The sequence below is a fragment of the Halictus rubicundus genome, chromosome 15, assembly GCF_050948215.1.
Source record: "Halictus rubicundus isolate RS-2024b chromosome 15, iyHalRubi1_principal, whole genome shotgun sequence".
NCBI lineage: Eukaryota > Metazoa > Arthropoda > Insecta > Hymenoptera > Halictidae > Halictus > Halictus rubicundus.
Genome location: NC_135163.1, coordinates 281,053 through 295,409, shown reverse-complemented (window position 1 = coordinate 295,409; position 14,357 = coordinate 281,053). Strand labels below are relative to the sequence as shown.

The 14,357-nt window shown below is 38.6% G+C and overlaps 3 protein-coding genes across 9 annotated transcripts in view; 1 reads left to right on the top strand and 2 right to left on the bottom strand.

Annotated features, from left to right (window-relative positions):
* Window positions 1-3,959, bottom strand: part of LOC143361850 (multiple PDZ domain protein) — a 183,889-nt gene extending 179,930 nt beyond the window's left edge. Inside the window, exons 1-5 of the mRNA XM_076801544.1 lie at window positions 3,782-3,959; window positions 3,386-3,458; window positions 2,808-3,190; window positions 2,605-2,730; window positions 2,411-2,526 (exon numbers count right to left, since the gene is read on the bottom strand). Of these exons, the coding sequence (XP_076657659.1) occupies window positions 2,411-2,526; window positions 2,605-2,730; window positions 2,808-3,190; window positions 3,386-3,401 (641 nt within the window). The 5' untranslated portion in view covers window positions 3,402-3,458; window positions 3,782-3,959. The remainder of the gene's footprint in view (window positions 1-2,410; window positions 2,527-2,604; window positions 2,731-2,807; window positions 3,191-3,385; window positions 3,459-3,781) is intronic.
* Window positions 1-14,357, bottom strand: part of LOC143361858 (uncharacterized) — a 176,105-nt gene that overhangs the window by 104,764 nt on the left and 56,984 nt on the right. The window lies entirely within an intron of this gene.
* The window catches only part of Nompa (no mechanoreceptor potential A), a 31,366-nt gene that overhangs the window by 7,343 nt on the left and 9,666 nt on the right, over window positions 1-14,357 (top strand). For 2 of the 7 annotated variants that reach the window (XM_076801553.1, XM_076801552.1), the window contains exons 1-10: window positions 5,268-5,378; window positions 5,435-5,613; window positions 9,626-9,749; window positions 10,333-10,418; window positions 10,777-11,038; window positions 11,443-11,572; window positions 11,637-11,788; window positions 12,340-12,615; window positions 13,219-13,518; window positions 13,951-14,046. In XM_076801553.1, coding sequence (XP_076657668.1) covers window positions 9,674-9,749; window positions 10,333-10,418; window positions 10,777-11,038; window positions 11,443-11,572; window positions 11,637-11,788; window positions 12,340-12,615; window positions 13,219-13,518; window positions 13,951-14,046 — 1,378 coding nt within the window. In that variant the 5' untranslated portion in view covers window positions 5,268-5,378; window positions 5,435-5,613; window positions 9,626-9,673. Of the gene's footprint in view, window positions 1-5,267; window positions 5,379-5,434; window positions 5,614-9,524; window positions 9,544-9,625; window positions 9,750-10,332; window positions 10,419-10,776; window positions 11,039-11,442; window positions 11,573-11,636; window positions 11,789-12,339; window positions 12,616-13,206; window positions 13,519-13,950; window positions 14,047-14,357 lie in introns of those variants that run through there. The other 5 variants (XM_076801551.1, XM_076801547.1, XM_076801549.1 and 2 more) reach the window with 4 other exon arrangements.

Here is a 14,357-nt window from a genome sequence, read left to right as displayed (position 1 = left end):
CGCGGAAACGTGAGTCGAAAACGAGTACATATAACGATCCGTCGGGGCCGCGTACGTATACGCAAGAAATGGAACCGGTAGGTCATGATCAGACTCATCAGCCGATTCCTATCCAATAGCACGCGTATTCGAAGCGTCAAATGAAAAAATGTTATTCTTTCTATTCGACTCACTTTTATGTGTAGAATTGCTTCACAATCGCTTATCCGCAATATGCGGAACACCCTGTACAGACAGAGTGATCCAGTAACTGGTGGTACAATCGGAAGGGGTGCAATTCTACCAAAAAAATAAGTAAAAATATAGAATTAAATTGTTTCATATGAGGCTTTGTTCTATTCGAAAAAACCGTCCAGTTTGAGTGTTTAGCATTTTTGTAAGAAGTAGAACCGGTAGGTCATGAACAAACGCGTCAGACAATTCCTATTCAATAGTGTTCACCGAATTTTCGGTGAAAAATCAAGGCTCATAAGAAAAATTTGACTCCACATTTTCGACTTATTTTTTTACGTACAAAAGCCCAACTTCCGGTTGTATTGACACCCCGGGACACAACCAACATGTTACGCAAAATACCCAAGATTTTTTGCATATTGCTTCTGAACACGTTAAACTTTAAGTAGCAATCGATCTAACTTGCCCGAATTTGCTCGAAATTAAGAAAACAGCCGAAACGTAACGCGTTCACCCCCGAGGCGTTAGCAACGGTCACTGCGCACATCACGTGTCGCATTTCACGGATTTTCGATAACCTCATAAAAAAGAAGTTCAAACAAAAGTTGATCGGTAGTTATACGACAATAAATTGCTGATAAAAAAAATTAGCAAAAAGCTTTTTATTTCATAAATTATTAATTTTCTGCCGACTCCCATAAACGACCGAACACTATGCGACGGGGGTACAGGCTGAGGCAGAGGTAATGGTCGCTGATTAGAAGGGTGAATCTACACCTACAGGCTGAGATAATGATGATGGTCGCTGATCAAAAGGGTGTAACTACACTCCTGAATTAACTTTACTAGGCACTGTGGAAGAAGAGGTCCTTGGACCTTCCAGTCACGAGATGGCTCCAATCGAAAACGGACACACTACACGACGCAATTATTATGCCACCATAAAAAATCACTAGAACGCTGTCAACTGTACGAGCTACCCCCTCCGCTTGTGCTGCTATCGAGATGTACAGGAATGTTGAGTAATGTCGCGTTACGGACGAAGGGAGCTAAATGCTGAGGCAGAGATGATGGTCTTTGATTAAGGGGGTGAATCTACACCTCTGGATCGGTGGACTTTGGTGGTTCGTATTTCTTCGTTTAATTATTCATGAGAGTGTATTGGAGATACAGAATTACTAAGTTAATCTCTTAAGTGTTTGGCCTTCTCGGAAATTTGGAAAGGGTATTGAGTATCTATTCCATATAGAATTTTGTCGCATGTAGAAATACTTGAAATTATAAAACTGCACTTTTTTTTTTATTGGATGCCAAAATTTGATTACATTGTTAAGAAGTTAAACAGATATCTGTAACTTTTTAATCATCTAGGGAGCATTCATGAAATCGAATGAAGAGAGGAGAGTAACCTCAAAGGGATGAAAAATAGAATCAAATCAGCGTAAAAACTTTACCAACTTATATCTCAAAAACTATTTATTGTTCCATTCGAACTTGTCCTCCTCTTGATTATTTTTATAAATGTCCAATCATATTATGGTTCCACCCCTAGACTGACCACTACTTTCTCAACACCCTGTACACGGACAACGTGGGGATTAAAACCGCGTGAGGTTTGCTCAGCCCGTGAACAGAGTCGAGAAGACAGTCAAGCATGAAAATGGGCTTCAAGTGCAGAAATCACGATCCTCGGATTCAGTTCTCGATGAGAGTTTAGCGTTTAATTACGTAGGATAAGGACAGTGTTCCTTGAATACCTCTGATGGAAAATAAAGGTACGCCGAAGATTTATTTTCTGAGTCTTTAAATGTTAAGCTACTGGAGATTTTCGGAAATTTTGATCGAAATTTGTTACAAATTTGAAACTAAAGCAATTAATGCTTGAAACATTGAATTTTTCAATGTAATATGTGAACTAACTGAGTCGATAATTTGTAAATAACTTTCTCGACATATCTAAAAGATCAAGAACTTATAGTTTCACCGTCCCTTAACGACCTTAAATGATAAATTAGTGTCGCATTTATACCTTTAAGACCTACATTATCGATAAACAAACATGCATTATCGCTAACGCTACTGAAAATACGTTTTCTACAAGTAGGCGAGCAAGAACTACAATTATATGGAAAGAAGTAGTTGATATTTATATGTCATTCGTGCCCAATTTCGACTCGTTCAACATAATCTTGAATTTCTACCACAAATACATTTTATAAAAAGCAGAATGACTTACCAACCGGCGATGCCATTCGGTTGTATCTCTTGCAAAAATATGCCAAGCTCCCCTTTGTCCTTACTACGAAGCCCAACAACACTGAACCCCAGGCTAGTTCCTTCGGGTTTGTATAACTGGAAGAATTATCGTTAAATTGCAAGACTATCTCCTCTCCATTGTACATTATTTTCAAAAATAAAGAATACAATTACCTGCACTGTAAATATCTGACGACCTCTGGCTGCAGCTTCGATAACTTTCTTGAATTCCTTAACATACGTAGTTGTTGTAATTGGAGGCATGCCCATAACTTCCGAAACCAAGCTTGGACTTGTAACCTATAACAAAATGTCGAATGTTACATCTTGTATGATTAATGTTCAATCGAGTGCTAGTTCTAATTAAAATAACTCACTTGTGCACTGGTATCCTCACTGCTGCTATGCACCAATGGAGCAACAGGAACTCTTTGATCTTCGAGTTCGCTACTGTCTTGATATAAGTCCTGATACATGTTTGGTCCAAGTGGTTGCACCGGTGTGCTAGGAACAGAAAGTTCCAGGTGTCCACTGATATTGATATCAAAGTCTCCTGGCAGGATAGACGGATGCTGAGCCAACTGAGTGTTCAATTCGATGAGAGAGTCTTGTATAGTCACTATACTGCGAAATACTGGATCCTCCAGGAGCGAAATCAAGGACTTTATGTCCTGAGTAGTATGCATTTGTAGTTTAGGATCATCACAATCTTCCACTCTTTCTTGCACATGCTCTAATAAGTGAAGCGCTGTAGATATATCTGAAATTTTAAACAGAAAAAGGATCAAGCATCCAAATACATAAAAATCTACAAGAAATCAAAATAAAAATTCATATTAAAGCTAACAATAACTGAATTTGTCTAACACTTTAATTTCTAACGGAAGGTATTACCTTTAATTAATACAACTAACATATTCGACAATGTACCAAGGTGAAAGTGCATTTTATTTACCTGTATTTAAAGGCATCTTGATGCTGTCACTTTTGATTCACTTAATGGAGTATAAAAATTCTTGCACCTCTGCCTGTAAAAAAGTAACAGACATTTCATGTAAAAATAATGGAACATGTATTCTAAATATTTTAAACGTAATGCATCCTTTCGATGAAATATATTAAAATTGTTTAAATGGAGTATTATCTTAACCTCTACAATAGACAAATATCAGAAACAAGCGATTAAAGTGCGTGCAATTTTAATTTTGTTTAATAATGAAACAACCATACTGTTACTTAGAAAGGATTCACGATTAAATAAATCGTCGTTAACTTTAGCTCAACCATGAATTTATCGTAAATCAATACGCCTGTTCATAGAATTTTTTGTATTAATATAGTACTGTATTACCTCGCGAAAATCCTCTCAAGCAATTCAAATAAAAGGAGAAACCAGCTGCGAATCGATATCCTCTCACGGGATTTAACAGTTGCACACAAAAATTACAAGCGTTTTCATTAAATATCACAGAAAGCGTGTAATTGCATTTTGCCATCAGCTGACTGTACCAAACTATCGAGCACTTGACAGTTCTTACCATAGAGAAAGCAACACGGGTAGATCGACTTCGACCGTGACGATACGTTCGATCGTAATGGCGGCACTAGAGCGGGAAAATTTGAATTGCGCTGACTGCGAACTGAACATATTTAATGGTTGGGACTGTATGTATTGAATAGATTACATTTTTCAAACTTAAATTTATTGAAAATTTCCTGTCGTATCATTAATTCAAATATGCTGATATTTTAAGATGCCGTTATACATGCTTTCAATATTACTGAAGTTTCTATCCGATTCTATCAACTTTTCTATTATAAAATTAATAAACATGAATACTAGCAGCAAGAATAAAATAGTTCGACATTTCTTATTTTAAGATGTACGTTATAAATTTGGAAGAACGTTTAATGAATCGAAGGACCACTTCAAATACAAATATCTGTTCGCATCTCACACTTTTAATATGAAAGAATTAATATAATTAAGAATCATAGACGTGGTAATGAATACAATAACCAAAATATGTCAGAATCGAATCAGAAATGTAAAAGTAACTATGTAAATTATTTCAATATTAGAATAATCGTCTATTAAGAGTGTTTAATGTACTTCACTAACAATAGAATTTTAGTTGCAAATTTCGCAATCATCACATTGATCTTCAGTAATTCTTTATATAATGCTTCTTGGCACCAGCCAAGAAGACTAATTAATCATAAAGTCCAAGGTCCAGTAGCAATCGCTTGATCGGTAATGGAGCCCAGGGTCGACGGTCTCCTTTGTGGTTTCGAAAAATTTCAATAAAAATAAAAACCACGCTAAAAATAGCGAGGAACAGTGTTCTGGTCGTGGTCAGATCAGTCGGCGAGCACCTATCCCCGCTCGTTGTTCATCCTAGTTGACCTCGGGTAGGAATCTCTAATCCATGATTCCGCTAGGAGCGATCGTCCATCGACACAATCAACCCGACATGGCGATGGTCTGCGGCACCGATTCTCAAACGACGAAGGACAAGCCCCTGGGGGGTCGTTGGCAATGTCAGCATAATTTTCACCTGATGTCGCATTGTAAAAAACCTGGCCGGTCATCGTCGAAACTAAACGAAGCGCGGTGGATTGGTCGACGACTTCGTTCGAACGAAAAACAATCGCGTTTAGGGACGAATGCACGGGTGAATGCACGGGACCATGATTATGGTAGAGCACTACATCGACGCTTGAGAACCCGTGGTCCTGGCGTTTGCACGCACGTCGATCGTTTTCCCGGATGGCCCCACGGAAACCGGACACAATGGAGCTACTTCCGGCGAGCACAAGGCCAGAAATCGGACGTGGGGATCCGACTATGTACATCTCTCCACTGTGTTCTGCCCCCTACGGCTTGTCTATACGAATCATTCATCGAAACGGTTCTTCCATCTCGTCCCCTTCCCTGCACGGCTCAGGTGTTATTCATTATTTCCACGGTTCGCGCCGATTTTGACCGCCAGTTTGATTACAGGTGCCATTCGCGGTGGACGAACAATCCCTCGATATATGTTAGGCCAGACTTTTCGCAGCTATTCGGATACCAACAGAACGGAGTTCACCAGCAGAGGGTTCGGTTAGAGGTCGAGGAAATCCCTTCGCCCGGATCGATCCCCCGGAACTGGAAGTCGACCCAAAACTTCCTACGTGTACGTAAGTAGATCCACCGTCTTTCTATTCCTAGAACAACGAAGGAATTTTTCTGAATCTACTGATGGATTGGTTAGGACGTTCATGCTGATTTTGATTGCCGCAAACTCTTGCGCGATAATCGGGTCCAGTAGATTTGTTTCAACGGTAAAAACTGTACTGTAAATTGCCCTTACACTTATTTTAAAACACGTTTTTGTGTAATTACTAGACTGTCGATTTTTATTGAGAATAGTAAAACTTTCATACAACTGATGGTATAAAACATGAGCCGGATGAAATTGTTATTCTTCCTTTAGTATAATAAACGCGATACGAACGCGATCTTTTTGAATAATTTGTCTTTAATAGTTATTGTGCATTCGCTGCTGCCTAAAGTACATATATGTACATATATTTCTTATCACGCTATACGGGAGTCTACTGTATTTTCAACAAGATGAAGATAATACACCGAAATTTTTCAATATGTATTTTAATACCTTTAGATATGATCTACTCATTTCTGTCATAAAATCGGCAGTCTAGTAATTACGTATAACTTGAAAGCATAAACATCTATAGTTTATTACACATTCAATAATCATTTATATGTATATTTGAAACAAATCATTGAGTATTCTTAGTCACTCATTTCATAGTGCAATTACTATGTTGGATAACACATTTCATCATTATGTAACATCTCATACCTATCGTAAGCACAGCCAAAAGATACACAATTGTATTGCTAAAATTTCTTTAATTTTATGGAGAACGTTTAATTCAGTGTTTCCCAACGTGGGGCCCACGGCCATTATTAAGTAGGACAATTATTGAATTTCAGTTCTTCATTATATCTTTTGAAAATTTACTTACTGTGCTTCCTCAACAATTTCCTAGTGATTTCTTTCTAAAACCTATCATTTAAGTTTCTTCAGCGGACAATTCAGTTTTTGAACATTAAAAATTATATATATGTCACATAGAGGGCATAAGAATTTTAGAAAGACTTAGGTGGGGCATGGCACAATAAAGGCTGGGAAACACTGGTTTAATTGAAAAGTCTGTTCTGTTAAATGCAATGAATTTCCTGAAAAATAAAATTCTGCATTGTCTTAACGAATATTTTTTCGTTGCTTCATAGAATTCCACGCCATTTGTCCAGCAAAATAATAACGAATAAGAAAGAAATATATTAGTTTTGTATTGTATTGTTATCCTGTAAAGACAGTAATAGATTTCTTCATAACCTGCTTGATAAATGCGCATAGTTAAACATATTCTTGTACACGGTTGGAGAATACACATCGACGTAAACACTTGCAAATTAAACGCTTCCTGCAAATAATACGTAGCGAATCAAGATAAAATTGTCTGATTTCCGGAACGACTTCGGTTCGAAATGTTTCTGCGCGTAGCTGTGCCGCGCGTGGCGGACTTTCGAATTTATTCGGGCTCATTCTCGAGAAGCCATTTAGGCGAGTAATTATAATCTGTCATTGCGTGGGAGCGTTGTATTAGCGTTAATATCGCGCAACAATCAAAAGAATTCTGAGACGATTCGAGACACGCAACAATGTTATCCATGTATCATCTGGAATTCAAATGAAAACCGAGCACGATAATGGCTTTGTTTTGTTACAGCATAACGAGGTGGAGGTCTAGAAAAAAAACTGAACTTTCATAACGTAACTGTACTTTTAATATAAAATCAATGTTAACAGAATACGCTTACGCAACAATGAAGACATATTATCCTACTATTTTTTATTACCGGAGGAAGTAGTTTGTTCTGCTCAGATTCGACCGAATACGTTAACCAGAATGTATCGTAAGAAATGTTATGTATAGGGTAAGGGTCCCGATTACTGTGGGGCACCAATAACTGTGCCTATATTAATTATACTTATTTTTAAATCATAATGAATATTAAAAAAGATATTCAATTTTTTTATTAAAATCAGTTAATACATATGTAATATGTTTTATATCTCTTTTTTGATATTCATTATGCTTTAAAAATAAGTATAATTAATATAGTCACAGTAATTGGTACCCCCACGGTGTAATTGGGTCCTTTACCCTACTTCCCTAAAAACAAAATCTGAATCGTTTAATAGTCTTGACTTTTACAGTAAGTTGAATCGAACGACTGATTAAAAGATATTTCCCGATCAAAACCGCGAAATCACACGTGCAATTATTATATCATTCCAACGTAATATTATACATATATGTTAAGTATGCGTAAACGTACAGACCTACAATTTCAACTCGTCGACCGTAACATTAATCATTGAATAAGCATTCATTCTGGACGGACAAGTGCAATTACCGAGGCGATAAACCGTAGCGTAATTAATAAGCGACATTTCTATATGATGTAACATTCAATGCCCGTTAATGACAAACCACCTGTGCAATAATCGAGAATTTGCTCCAATTACTATGCACAGTTCTGCGACTTGTTTAATGATAAACTTAAAGTTGATATGATAGGTTATTTTGAAGGTAGCGGAGAGCTATTCATCTAACAAAAAGTTCAATATAATCTAAAATCTTAATTTATAAAATATACATTTAATCTATTGATGAATATGCGATTTGGTAACGAATAATTAGGATTTACTGATTAATCCCTTAATATTAATATTAATTGGTTACATGCTCTCATAATTAGGTATAACTCAATTCCATTTCAACGTTAAATAATATTATATATTTCCAATTGCGGTACAATGACACGAAAGTAATTAAATTATAGGCGCTTCGAACGAGTAGTAAGATGTCTATAATAATTTGCACAAGTTGCTGGATTCGATTAACAAAGAAAATATAAATCACGCACCACACTTTTTGGTGGTTTCTCTCTGAAAGATGCTTTTTCGTAGTATACGCGTTTTTAATTTTCCCGAAAGGATGAATCCCGGCTTCCGCTCTTTCGTTTTTAGATATTCCTGGTCCAGAATCAATATTCAAGATGCTCTTTGCGGCGCGTTGACGCGGAGCGTCTCGCGTCTACTTTATGAAAAAGTAACTTTGAAGTTCAGACAGGATCAGGAGCATTCAAAGTGTACAGAGACAGTGCAAGGTTTTATGGAATTCCTGAGCCGCGCTCACCCTGAACACCTCCACACGCTCGCACCCCCGTGAACCTTTTCTCTAACGTGAATGTTCCACGCAACGTACACCGACGCATGGACCAGGACTAGCACACGCCCGTAAACCCAACGAACCGTGTTTCCAACTTTCGAGCATTACATTATTAGTTGGCCATTACCTTTCCAGTTATCATCGTTAATACACGTCGCTGAAACAAAATTATCCGATGAAATATTGATCTCCGAAACGACCGAGGTCCCGCAACTCACCGCCACGGTCAATTATAAACTTGTAGAGCGGTCCAATTACGATTGGATTAATCGAATTCCCTCGTATTGCCGTCGCGACGCGCGACGCTCCTTCGAAAACAAAAGAACTATAGACAAAATGCATCGCCTGCAAAGATCGATTTCTACTATCCGCATAGACACGCATACCGGAAACTAAACAATAAAATGTACATACATACAGAGTTATTTGCTGTACGAAAAAAAAAATTTCAAACAAATGCTGCATTGTTTCCAGGTAGACATGCAACACTATAATGTGTTTATAATCGAGATATGGGGGTCACCTTCAGTTTTTTAAATGGAATTTCTTTGAAAAGTTTGTTCATGCAACACATAACTTACGAGTCATTGGAAGTCGTCATGTTACGAGACTCCCCCCGTATACATATTATTCTGTTTTGTTGGCATTCCTATTTATTTTTCATAAATGGACATAGCTAATTTTCATACCATACCGGTAAAATTGATTAATTCTGAAATTAACTATGTATGTAGATTGTAGTGTAAGGTGGAATTTTCGTTATCAAGTAATTGTTATTACCAACGACGAATAAAATAAGTAATCCTTGTGTGAAACAAATTCGCGTGACGGTTAACTAGAAAGTAAACAAAATAAAACAATTTTCTATATTTGATTTCAGGGATCCTGGTTGGAATGCCCACTTGATAGTGTAATTGCATAAAAGAAAATGAAAAGACTTAGAAACATATCGGACATACTACAGACTATGTCTGTCCTCGCTACGTTAAAGGTAGTCGTGAACGGTAAGTTATTTTTTTTTATTTTTTTTTTTTTTCAAAGAGACAAAATTAATCCTCGGGCATTGATAAAACGAATGACGATAATACTACTTAATAAAGGTGCGCGGGCAAACGTTGTTAAATTACACACGACAGATTTGCGTTATCGAGCATGCTTTGGAAGAGAGATTTGCTTAATGACCACGGCTTTAATTCGAACCGGAGATCCATGCTCTGAAAAATCCTTTTTGTCGCCTAGGATCCGCGAATGATTACGCCCACGCGTGCTACGAGCAGGCTAATTAATGACGGATCGCACAAAACCCGTGATGTCATTCGTGTGCTTGCGAAATTACGTTTTATTCCATTGTGTCGGCTTGCCCGTGCCACTTGTAGCACGAAAATGTCACGGCGATAAAATCGTGGCGGTCTGACGCTCGTCCCCAAAGGAAATAACCTGATTTTTCTGGCCACGAAGAAGTGGGGAACGAAAGGGGTGGGGGATAATAATTCGCGAGAAAATAACAAAAAAAAAAAAAGAGAACACACGCGGTATCGTCTATTAAACGCATTTCGAAGCGCACTATAACGAGAGGTCTGTTTTCAGGGCAAACAACGTGTAATACCGGTTTAGGTCGGGTCGTTTATGAGAGACTTCCGGACCAGCAGCTTCAGGGCTTTGACGATGACGTGGTAAATGCACTGGCACGCAAAATTGCAATACTATGAGAAACCATGGAGCGTAACGTCCTTCTACACGCTTAAATTTCGAATAAAAATAAAATCTTCCGACTGTTTCACCTTCGCTTCCATGGTTCTTATCGCGTTGCAATTTCTCTGTGGCCGTAAATCTTTTAGTTGTTCCTTTACGACAGCTCCGTTGTTCTTGGAAATCGATTGTAGTTTTAATTAAGCATTATCGACTGCCGGTGAAGCGTTTCCGCGTGCTTCTATCGTAACTTGAAGGTTTCTCGGGAACGAAGTGTCGTGAAGAGAATTTGATTTTGTTTTCTCGAGATATGGTAATTCTTCTCGTCGACGGCTTCCTTAGGTGCGAGACTCTGCCCCACCGTTTAGGGTACTGGAGAAATGTCAGGAGCTCTGTTTACGTGATAGAACGGCGACGAACAACTTAGTGCGAGCTTGCACCAGCTTTGACTTTCAACCCGGAAGCAGAATCGCGTCTTTCAGCGGCGCTGCCGAGTACGAAGAGAGCACTTGCTATTTAACTAGGGAACAGGCGCAACCGGAAGGGATTGGCAACCTGATGTTGGTGCCGAACAGCGTCCATTTCACGGAAGTTTGTCTTGGCTGTGAGTTTCTTTGTGACTAAGATTTTCCTTGTCTGCATCAACTGGAAATTAGACACTTAGCACCACACGATTCCATTCGAATGAATCTATCATCTTTGAATTTTTTTACCATTGTTACTATTATTTCTGAAACTAACAATCAGTTGACTGCTTCGAAATCATACATTAATGATAGCTCATACGTGTATGGTTAAAACTCGGATTTTTTATTATAGTTTCAATATTATTGAGCTTGCCAATTACTCTTGTACCTTACAATTGTTACCATCTTTACTATTGTTCGCTGAAACTAAGTAAACCGCATAGGAATCATACGTGAATGACAGCTTGTACAATTAAAATTCAGATTTTTGTATTCCGCCGTGTCTTAGCAATAATTGTCACGATAATTTCTATCTCTGAAGCTGACAGGATAGAAAGGGAATGCCCCAACAGGCGCTACGTATTCGAAAGACACCCAAGGAAGAAGCTGAAGCTTCCGTTGACAGACATTAAGGAAGTTAGCGCTGCGAATAGAACCGACTGCGAAGACAGGTACGATAAAAGTTTAATCGAATCGTTCGAATAATATATCGAATAATTTCACTTTTTGTTCAAGGTGTCTCAACGAATTCAGTTTCATTTGCCGATCCGCAACGTATGACACAGCTCTGAGAAGCTGCGCCATCAGTCGTTTCACGAGAAGAACGCATCCGGAGTTGCTCGAAGATGATCCAAACTCTGATTATCTGGAGAACACGTGTCTGAACGGTACGTTTAAGGGGTTACACAGGGTATCCCAGAAATGTTGTACTTCCTTGAAACGGAGAACCTCGAGGTGATTTGAAGTAACTTTTTCCTTTCCGAGTGTTCACCGCAGCTTTATTAAAGTTATTAACGAAAAACACGAACCAATCAGAGCGCAGCCACCCAGTGCGCGACGTTGGCGTTGTCTGATCCGGAATCCGTCCGCTGTAGTCGTCCTCTGATTGGTCCGTGTTTTTCGTTAATAACATTTTCGCAAAGGAAAAAGTTACTTCAAATCACCTAAGGAATCGTCCCTTAAAAGACAATACTGTTCGTAAGATCTTGGAAAATATGACCTTCAGATGACCTTCATCCACACCGACTTGTGCCCCCCTTAAAATATAACAACTTTCTTCGCAAACATTTTTTTTTATCTATATAAATAACAAAGTCATTGAGGATGGCAGAGTTAGGTGGAAAATTTTGAAGAAACCGATTATTTGCAAGTATATAAATCCCTTAATCGAATCTCGGTATTTGAAGATGCGAGTACGATCGATTCTTTGATTCTTCAGCGGAACGTCGTTGCGATGGGTTAGCAGTTTTCGTGAAAGAGGAGAACAAGCGTCTTCGAGGGCCGTTCGAAGTCGACATTTACACGAATTTGACGCTGGACGAGTGTCAAGCTCTTTGCCTGAGAGCCGAGAAGTATTTCTGTCGGAGCGTCGAATTCGATGAACAAACGCGACAATGCGTCATCTCCGAGGAGGATTCCGTCTCCCAAAAGGACGATATCGGGATCAGCAGCAGCCCCAGCCATCATTTCTACGATCTGGTTTGTCTCGACAATCGTGAGTGTATTTTTGATACTTGCTCTATGACGTTTCATTTTGCGGAACAATTTCAGTTACACGCGTGTACATATTTCATTGGTCACATCCTCCGTGGAGACGATCATTGTCAAGATAATTCTGCTTACGCTTTGCATCATTGCTTGTTATCTGAGAACCTAACAGAAGCAGCGTAACAGCGTGATCAATAATTGTAAAATATAATTTTTAACTTCTTGTTAAATCTTTATCCGAATGCATTATACCCGGCAGTCTAGTAATTAAAAATTAAATATTGGGTTGGCACGAAAGTTCGTATCGTTTTTCAATTACAATTCAAAGATAAAATTCAGATATTTATTCATAGGTTTATTCAATAACGTGACAAGTTACCTAAAAAATGGCGAAAAGTAATAGAACAGAGTGGGGAATGTTATTGAATAAATCTATAAATCTTAATCTTATCTTTGAATTTTAATTTAAAAATGCTACGATTTTTCGTTCCAACCCAATGTACATACATACATATGTAGACGAGTGAATTTTTCGACACGAGGATTTTTGAGTTCTTCGATAAGAGACGAAAGATCAATTCCCACTTACGAAGCGTAGATCCATCCATAGCACGTGGCTCCGAGTATCCAGACAGCAGCTCGACGTCGCATCTGTTCTCCGACGGACGACGTCCCGACACTGCCTTCCAAAGATACCGAAACTCTCGTTTAAGCGGGGAGTTTCACTCGGAAATAACCGGCCGCAGCTTGAGCGAATGTCTGGACGAGTGCCTTCGGCAGACCAGCTTTCAATGTCGGAGCGCGGTTTACTCCGAACACTACCACACCTGTCGTCTGAGCCGATTCAATCAACGCGACGGCCACAGGATCATCTACGACGCCGATTACGATTACTATGAAAACCTTATGCGTGAGTTTCAGGTCTTGAAAAACGATACACAATTCTCTCTCGCACACTTAACCCTAGGAACACTGAGCCATGAGTCGAAAAGTCCGAAAAAATTCTCGAAAATGGAGCTTAATAACCACGATACATCAGATTTTTTCAAAATTTTTGCACGCAATTCAATTGGGAAAATTAACCCAAAACCGCTAAACCGGGGACTTCTTCCCCGTTTCTTTTAATGATCTATCGAATTGGGAGAAGGGTAGTTTCGACTCACTTAACCAGTAGTACTCCTTGGAAACTAGGCACTATTGCTTCTATTCGATGATCGCGATTTATAAATGATTTTGCAATGATTCTTGGCTTTCTCCGGTTTTAGATAAAAATAGAGAAATGATTAAACTGATGTCTTCTCTGAGGATGTAGCATAATATTGAATTCGTATTCTCTGGATAGATCAATACCTGGATGGGGACCGAGACAGTCCCGCATACCGGCCGGATCCCTTGGGCCAGGATACAAACTTTGGTCGGCCATCTCTAGGAAGACCTGGTTAGACACGATTTTAATACTGATTCTATTTTTCTGCATATACTTTATTTACCCCGTAATGAATTTACGAACAGAAGCAAACTCGAATTCATTTCGAATGTTCTTCTCGAAATCTTCTGACCCTCGTACGCTCCTCGGATGAAAGTTCAGGTATTCTCTGATCTATCGTAAAGTCCTTGTAATCAGTTACGCAATGATAAAAAGACATTAGTCCTCTATGTTTTTTTCACAATTTGACGCATTCGTTTAAAATATTATGTTATGCATAGCGTTCGGTGGCCAATTAGTCGCTGCAGAAAACAAACGCGACA